Source organism: Hippocampus comes, unplaced genomic scaffold (genome assembly GCF_001891065.2).
Source record: "Hippocampus comes isolate QL1 unplaced genomic scaffold, H_comes_QL1_v1.1 scaffold144, whole genome shotgun sequence".
NCBI classification, from domain to species: domain Eukaryota; kingdom Metazoa; phylum Chordata; class Actinopteri; order Syngnathiformes; family Syngnathidae; genus Hippocampus; species Hippocampus comes.
Window position 1 is genome coordinate 145899 of NW_017805782.1, and position 8057 is coordinate 153955.

Genomic DNA, 8057 nt, shown 5'->3' on the forward strand with positions numbered 1-8057 from the left:
CCCCCGGCCAGCCTCGCGACATGCAGCCCAGCCCACTTCCGGAATAAAGTCTCATTTGTCAACATCCTCCTTTTCAAAGTGGACTTCTGCTCCCGATGCCGAACAACCTTCTGAACCGAAAAAGAGTTTTGATCATCAAGTCAAGCAAACGTCCGATGCCTCAAGACAAATATTTGAGAGTCGAAGACGACGGCCAAAGTTATTTTGCGTTCAGATACTTTCTGCCCCCAACGCCCCGAGTGCGGCTTTCGGGTACTTGAAGCGGCTCGGCGGACGTCTGCTTCCGCGCAAGACGAGCTTCGAGCGGACGCTGAACTCCAAACGCTTCAGACGCCGCTGTTGCCGTGGAAACCCTCCCCTCACCCGCAAGGAGCCGTCATGAGAAGGACAATAATAACCCCAAATTCCCAACAGCCCAGTGGGAGCAGACACCAGGAGAGGTCAGGGTCAGCGTGGGGTGGGGGGGGGGGGGGGGGGGTTAGTCTTGCTACGCACTAAATGCCAAAACAAACTTCCACTTACGGCCTTTGATCAGAGATGGCGCGCCACCTGAAAGTAAACACGGCACTTGACGTTATCCACACGTGCACACGCGGGACAACGACAGCAAGTCATGAATGAATGAATGAACGCGCACACGCACAGCAAACGGAGGACGCGCCAACTTCCTGCCGCCACTGTCCATTTAAGAGCCGAGCTTCCGCGACTTCAATCGGGCAAAGCGTTCTCTTCGACATGAACGGGACGGTCTCCACGGCAACGAGAAGCAATCGAGCGGATGCGTCGCGAGCGTACCGTATTCGGTCAGCGCTTTGGGCGCCCGCTGCTCCCCGTCGGCGTTCCTCTTTTTGTTCTTGGACTTCCAGGCGTGGTAGACCTTCAGCCGGCGGTGAAATTCCTCGCGGCACGCCGCCAGCAGCTCGATGTCTGCGGAAGGAGCGCACGTTTCAACGCGGCACGCCGAGACGCACGACACGCGCCCGCGTGCGAACAAAGAGGCCCCCTTCTCACCGCAGGAAGTGTTGATGGCGTCCCTGAGCTCGGCGTACTTCCACTTGCTAAGCTGGTATTTGCCGTCGGCGCCGCCGGCCGCTTTGCCGGCCTGAACCTGAGGACCTCTGACGACGGGGACGCGGAAAAGACACAAAAAGGACGCGGGAGGTCAGCGCAAAAGACGCCCCGGAACCCGCGCCCGACGTTGATTCCGGAGCCCAAGCTGCCAAACGAGAAGAGGAAGACGACGGCCGCGGCCGGCGTGGCGCTCAGAAGACGTCGCGCGCTCAAGTCTTTGGGAAACCTTCATCAACACCTCTTGTGATCTCCACCCCCCAACCACCACAAAAAAAAAGGCAACGGATGATTGATTGATGACAAAAGAATGGATTTGCGATCAACGGTTGGAGTCGATTTGAAAATCACCACCCCGCCCCTGCGGTGACCGACCAGGGAAGAGTGGAGACGTTTGCACGCACCTCGCCAGAAGCTCGCTCATTTCCTTGGCCATCTCCTCCCTACAAGGTTTCGTCATCGTCACGATTCAACAAAATGGCCGACAAACGAACAACAAGACTTGATGGTGCACAAAGCTTTGGCCCGCCGGCCGGCGGTGTTACCTACATGCTCAAACTGGACACTTTGGGCTCAGCGTAAGCGCTGAAAAGACAAAATCGGATCAGTGCCGTGAGCGCGCGACGCCCGGGTCCGATCGGACGACGCTCGCGAGCGTCGGGGGCTTGCGGGAGTTGTCGTGCGGGCTTCAAAGTTCAAAAGCTCTTACGCTGCTCGCTCGGGTGACGACAGAAGCGACGACTCGGCGCTGCCGGGAGGAGAACAAGCGGGCGTTAGAAGCGCGGCTCGCGCGCCCGGCGAGCTCCGTCCGACCCTCCGCCCGCCCGCCCCCCGGCGCTCGGCGAGGCTCGCCGGCCGGCCTTTTTACCTGCGGAGCGAGGCGTCGGCCTGCGACTCGTCGGGAATGAGTTCGGCTTCGCTCCGCGCGATCCTCAGCGCCAGCTCGCGGTCGCGCCTCTCCTGCTCCAGGACGGCCTGCCGCGAGATTTCCTCCTGGCGATCCGCCTCCAGCTGCCGCTCCATTTCCAACTGGACGCGCAGGACGACTTTGTGACTCGCGAGGGGATTTGCCGGCGCCGTGCGGGAACAAAACACACCTGCAGCCTCTTTTGCTCCTCCTCCATCTTCTTCCGCTCCTCCTCCTCCTGCTTCCTCTTCATCTCCATCTCGGCTTTCCTGCCGGGAAAAAGAATGTGAGGATGTGGGTGTGGGAGGGGTTTTGTTGTGCAAGGTTTGGGCTTGTATGCATGTGGGGGGGTAATTTGTCGCGCCGTTCCCCCACGCCGGCGCTGCGGAGACTTACGCGCGCCTCTCGTCGTCCTCCTCCCGGCGCCGGCGCTCTTCCTCCTCCCTCCTCTCCCTCTCCCTCTCCATCTCCTCCTGGATGCGGCGCAGACGCTCGCGCTCTTCCTCCTCCTTCTTCTTGTTCTGCAAGGCGCTCAGCAGCCGCTCCGAGCGGGCCACCAGGGCGCGGTAGTCGCGGTCGATGTCCACGCGCCGCATCTCCGTAGCCTGCCGGCGCGGGGCGCAGCGGTGACGTTGGCGGCGCGCCGGTCCCGCCGCGGCCCGCCGCCGTTCGCGCCGCCCACCTTGATCTGGAGCACGAGGGCGGAGATGTCGGCGTCCAGCCGCTCCACCTGAGCGCTCATCTCCTCTTTTCCCTCCTTGAGCCCGGCCACCACCTCGTTGAAGAGCTCCGTCCTCTTCTTCAGGTGGCGCACCTTCACCAGGCCGTCGATCCTGAAGCGGGCGGGAGGCGGATCGCCGAGGACGACGAGGGAAAAGGGGCGGGAATAAAGCAAGGGGCCAAAGATCTCGAGCGGCGAGCGCGAGAAGGAGGAGGAGGCGAGCCACCCACCGAGGTTTGTGCTTCTTCTTGCAGAGCCACATGCGCACCGTCTTCTGCATGGAGATGCAGGCGGCGCGCCGGTACAACACCTTATTCTTCACTGCACACACAAACACACGACCAGACGCGTCAACAGCCGGCTTCCCGCAGACTCGGTAGCGGGCCGCGACGCGACGCGACGCGACGCGACACTCCTCATGGAACCGGGGCCAGTTTCAGACTTCTTTTTGGAGCTCGCGGCGGCCACTCAACGTGCGCATTTTGCTTGCTTTTTGGAAACCATCGTCAGCCCCCGTCGCCATTTCAAAATGTCTCACGCAGCTTGGCGACTTGTTGTGCTTTTGCTGTTCGAGCCAACAACTGAAAATTTAAAAAAAAATCAATAAAATGGCAAACCGCGGCAGTTGGGCCGATCAACGCGACGCGAGCCGCGTCGCGCCCCGCATTCGGACATTGGCTCTGCCGCTCCCGACGCGCGCGACCCCATCGGCGTCGCGCTACTTTGAGACGGAGCGGGCGTCACCAAAATGGCGCCCGACCCGAGGGAGGGGGTGAAAAAGGCCGAGGGGGAAGGATGAGAGCGAGCGACGAGCACAAGGGGGCGCAGGACGACAAGGACCGAGGGGGAAAGCTGACGGGGCTCGCGGCTGCGGGAGCAAGAAAGAGATCCTTACGCTTGACGACCGACAAGGCGCACCACTGGACCTTCTTCCAGCGGCTGTGGATGATCCAGGTGTTGACCCGTCGCACCAGTTCCGCCAGGTGATCCGGATCCGACTTCATGATCTGGTCAAACTCGGCAAACTAAAAAAACAAAAAGAGGAGGAAAAAGTCACGACGGGAAGAAGCTTTGCTCCTCGGCGGCGGGTGCGGCGCCAAACCTTCCCGGGTCGGAAAAACACTCGAGTCAGTCCGAACTTGTAGTCCTTCTCGTTCAGTCCCAAAGCTTTGAACAAGGCCTGCAACATACGCAGAAGGACAAAGTCCCGACGGCCGAGGGCCACCGCGGGCGGTTTGCGGCGACTTCGGACCGACCTTGCAGAAGAGGCGCGGGTCGAGCCGCGTCAGCTTGGGGGGCATGTACTTCTTGTACATGTTGTAGAGTTCGTGGAAGGGAGCCCTGGAGGGGAAGCCGCCCTGCATCAGGTCCAGGACCGACACCATGCCTGCTCGACAAGGACCATCCCGACGGCTCAACGCCAAAGGACCGCGTGCCGCTCGGGAGGGACGGGAAGCCGAACGCGCCGCCGCTGACCTGAGCACTGCAGCTGGGAGAGGATCTGCGCGCCTTCAAACCGGTGACTGACCATCTTCAAGTTGGGCTTGATGCAGCGGATGAAGCTGGAGCCCTGAGCCGCAAAAAAAGCCCCAAAGCGCGGGCGGTCACGCCGAGCCCGGGGCTCGCGCTCGAAGCTCGTCGGCGCCACTGACCGTGCTGCGCAGCTTGTCCAGCAGGACGTTCAGCTGAGTCTGCGTGAAGAGCAAAGACGCGAGTCGAGCGGCGCTCACCCCCCGGGGCCGCGGCGAGGTCGCGGCGCCGTTCGAGCGCGCGCCGAAGCTGTTCGAGGGGGCGTCGGCTCGGGTGCCTGACCTTGAACTTGTTCCCCACGCTGATGAATCCCAGTTTGCCGGCCCTCTGCTTGCTCTCGTTGGCGTTGCCGGCGTTGTCGAAGAGTTCTCGGATGAATCGGTCGGCGGACTCGCTCAGCAGACATTCCAGAGACGTGTGCAGCGCATCGTTGTTCTTCTCCACAAACTTGTTCTGAGCGGCGACAAGGCAAGGGCCGCACGTCACCGACGGATGGGGACTCGGGCCGCGGCGACGGCGATGCCGACGGCGCGCACCGTCTCGTAGCAGACGGCTCCCGCAAAGTGCCTGATGATGAATCCTTCGTCGTCGCGCACGTTTCTGTGGACCGCCAGCTTGGACTTCCGAGGTATCTGTCACAGGCGCGCGCGTAAGATGCCGCCGGCTCGGACGAGGGGCTTCAAAACAAAATAAAATAAAAAAGAAGCCTGGGACTTACGGTCAGGCGGAAGTGGTTCTTGTGCTTGTTGTGCACGGTGTCGGTGAAGTGCTGGTCGCTGGGCTGCGGGAGGCGGTTTTCCTCATCCAGGATGTCCAGGATTCCCAGCACCTTGGCCTCCACCAGATCTGCGAGCAGAGGCGCACGTCCCAATTGGCGGTGCCGGGCCGCCGGCTCGAGTCAAGAGGCCCCCGCCCCCGCCCCCCCTCCTACCGATGCAGTCCTGGTTGTCCACATAGTGAACCTCGTTGACTCCCAGCCCCTCCTTCTGGTACAGTTCTTGTTCCTGCGGGTCAAGACTGTTAAGTAGTTCTTATACCTTGAAAAGCGGCCGCTTCAGAAAAGCCCATCTTGGAAGGGGCTCGGCGTCAACGTGAAACGCGGAGCCCGGGCGGCCGCCGCCGAAACGCAACTTTGCCACGCTTTGATTCAAAGCGGGCGGTCGACTCAAACGAGCCCACGCCGACGCTCAAAGCGACACGGGGAACGTGCGAACCCGGTGCAGGGACCCCACAAACGGCGACAAGTGCGTCGGGCCTGACGGTGAGTTTTCATTTCTTCCGTTGACCGACCTCTTTGAGGATGCGCTCGTTGAAGAACTGCTGCAGCTTCTCGTTGCAGTAGTTGATGCAGAACTGCTCGAAGCTGTTGTGTTCAAAGTACTCTGCGCGGGAACAGGAAAGCCAAGGGGTCAGCGGCGAGGTGCCGCCGCGAGGTGCTGCGGCGGCGCCAAGCGCGCTCGGTCACGCACCGAAGCCGGCGATGTCGAGGACGCCGATGAAGTTGGCGGACGACTGGAAGGGGAAGCACTGGTTGACCCTGGTGACGACGTGGTCGAAGAGCCGGCTGTACACCGCCTTGGCCAAGGCGTCGCGAGCGTTGTTGGCCTGCTCCACTTTCAAAGGAACCCTGAGCGACACGCTCGGCACATCAGACGGTCGGAACCGTGCGCGGTGGAAAAAAAAAAACGCGGCGGACCTACTTGATGACGGTTCCTTTGGCGCCCCCTGCTGTGGTGAGCATGACCCTGGAGGTCAGGCTTCCTTGCAGGTCCAGTTGGTCCAGACCCAGCAGCTCGGCGCAGTGTTGCAGCGGTTGGCTGGCCTGCTTCTTGATGCTGCAGCCGCCTGGCCGAGAGAGCGACAGAGGGAGAGGGAGAGGGAGAGTCCCTCGTCCTGAGCACGGCAAAGTCACGCGCGTACAGAGTCGTCGCTTTGGCGCCAACTCCGCACGACCCGACGCCACTCCTCAAACCTGAGGTGCTTCCCGCCTCCTCAAAGTCGATGTTGCCGAGGTGCAGCACGCCGGCCACCACGCGGAACAAGTCCAGCTTCTCCACGTCGTCCAGGCCGATCTTCTTCATGGCCACCAGCATGCGCTGGAAGTCGCCGTGGTCGTCCAGCAGAGGGTCGCTCAGCGGGCCCGCCTTGGCGTGCTGACAAGGGGACGCGCGCGCTTGCCTGAGTCCGGGTCGCGGCTACGGGAAAGAACGCGACGAGACGGACGCTACCTCCGAGCTCTTGCGGTTGTCCGGGATCCGCCCGTCCGTCTCCTTGGACGCAAAGAAGCGGGTGCACCCTCTGTTCAGGTACTGAAAGGCACACGGGCGGGCCGTCAGCGAGAAGGGCGACGCGGGCGTCGGACGGTCGCCGCGACCACCGTCCTACCCTGAACGTGTCCGGCGAGCCCAGGTGAAACTTGAGCCGAATGTCCTCGGGCGCGCCGGCGCACAGGCGGTAGAAGATGTGGTAGTTCCTCTCCTCGCCGCTCTGACGGCAGATGCGAGACTTCTCCAGCAGGTAGTGCGACACAAAGCCCCCCACCACCGCGTTCTGAACACAGGCAGGACATCGGGGATGGAAGGCGGGGGGGCAGCTCTGGAGGGTTCATCGCGCTCGGAGTCTCCCGGTAAAAGACCACGCGTGGCGGCACCGGTACCTTTTCATTGAAGTGTATTTCCACAAACTTGCCAAAGCGACTGCTGTTGTTGTTGCGCACGGTCTTGGCGTTGCCGAAGGCCTCCAACAAGGGGTTCGCTGCTCGGGGGCAAGCAAAGTCACAGCGTCACGGAAGGCGAGCGGCCGACGGGCGACGGCTCCGGCGGCCGCGTACCCTCCACGATCCTCTCGTCGATGTCTTGGCCCGTCCCGTACGACGACGTCAGGTACCTGTCGCGAGAGCGGCGAGCCGCGTCAGCGACGTCACGGCGGCGACGCGCCTTCCGCCTCACCTGAGCACGAACTTGGTGTTTTCCGTCTTGCCGGCGCCGGACTCCCCCGAGACGACGATGGACTGGCTCATCTTCAGGACCTTCATGTCCCTGTAGGCCTTGTCGGCTGCGTACGGAGCACAACCGCGTCAGCGCCAAGCGCCTCTTGCGCGACACGAGGCGGGGCGGGGCGGGGCGGGCGTCTCTCACCGATGGCGTAGACGTGCGGCGGCAGCGTCCCCAGCGAGCGGCCGCGGTACTGCTGGATGGTCTGCGGCGAGTAAAGCTTGGGGATGTCGTAGTACGGGTTGACGGCGATCAGGATGTTGGCCACGAACGTCTGAGCGCAACGACAACCGAGGCAAACCTTTTTGACCGCCGACGCTTCTCGCCGAGCGCCGCGTTTCAAATCGGTGACTCGTAGCAAATGCCCGACCCGCCGCGGGACGTGACCGCTACGCAATTCGGAGGACGAGAGGCAAAGGCAACTCACGTAGATTTTGTCTTTGCTGTATCTGACGCGCACGTTGTTGAGCAGCGTGGCTTCGTTGAGGTACATCAAGGAACCTGCGCGCACACACCGCGTCACACGTCACGACATCCCGACCGGAGCCGGCCGTCGGCGAGGAGAACTCACAGTTGTCCTCCACGTGCTTGTCGACGTCATCCTCGGCGGGGAACACCTGACTGACGGCAGCCACGAACGTCTGCGCAGACATCACGTCAGCAAAAATACCGCGGCGGGTTTTGGCAGCCCGCCTGCTCGCTAGGCGTGACCGCCGCAGTTCAAATCATTACGAACGTTAAGCGGCCCCACCCGCGCCCAAAAATGCTTTTCTCTCGCTCGGCCTCATTCCGGAGGGGAAGCGCGCAAAGACGCAAGAGGGACAAAGTCTGCGCAAAG

General features: G+C 62.2%; 1 protein-coding gene across 3 annotated transcripts in view; it reads right to left on the reverse strand.

Annotated features, from left to right (window-relative positions):
- LOC109524819 (unconventional myosin-VI-like) overlaps nt 1-8057 on the reverse strand; it is a 12126-nt gene that overhangs the window by 1301 nt on the left and 2768 nt on the right. The window contains exons 3-33 of one of the 3 annotated variants that reach the window (XM_019884919.1): nt 7791-7860; nt 7647-7720; nt 7364-7493; nt 7175-7280; nt 7057-7112; nt 6883-6980; nt 6612-6776; nt 6455-6535; nt 6199-6379; nt 5927-6071; nt 5696-5853; nt 5517-5608; nt 5158-5230; nt 4945-5072; nt 4763-4858; nt 4509-4679; nt 4349-4387; nt 4173-4266; nt 3953-4083; nt 3799-3876; nt 3592-3721; nt 2927-3017; nt 2658-2808; nt 2372-2580; nt 2166-2244; nt 1937-2097; nt 1778-1816; nt 1618-1653; nt 1473-1511; nt 1012-1118; nt 796-927 (exon numbers count right to left, since the gene is read on the reverse strand). In XM_019884919.1, coding sequence (XP_019740478.1) covers nt 796-927; nt 1012-1118; nt 1473-1511; nt 1618-1653; nt 1778-1816; nt 1937-2097; nt 2166-2244; nt 2372-2580; nt 2658-2808; nt 2927-3017; nt 3592-3721; nt 3799-3876; nt 3953-4083; nt 4173-4266; nt 4349-4387; nt 4509-4679; nt 4763-4858; nt 4945-5072; nt 5158-5230; nt 5517-5608; nt 5696-5853; nt 5927-6071; nt 6199-6379; nt 6455-6535; nt 6612-6776; nt 6883-6980; nt 7057-7112; nt 7175-7280; nt 7364-7493; nt 7647-7720; nt 7791-7860 — 3340 coding nt within the window. The remainder of the gene's footprint in view (nt 1-795; nt 928-1011; nt 1119-1472; nt 1512-1617; nt 1654-1777; nt 1817-1936; nt 2098-2165; nt 2245-2371; nt 2581-2657; nt 2809-2926; nt 3018-3591; nt 3722-3798; nt 3877-3952; nt 4084-4172; nt 4267-4348; nt 4388-4508; nt 4680-4762; nt 4859-4944; nt 5073-5157; nt 5231-5516; nt 5609-5695; nt 5854-5926; nt 6072-6198; nt 6380-6454; nt 6536-6611; nt 6777-6882; nt 6981-7056; nt 7113-7174; nt 7281-7363; nt 7494-7646; nt 7721-7790; nt 7861-8057) is intronic. The other 2 variants (XM_019884920.1, XM_019884921.1) reach the window with 2 other exon arrangements.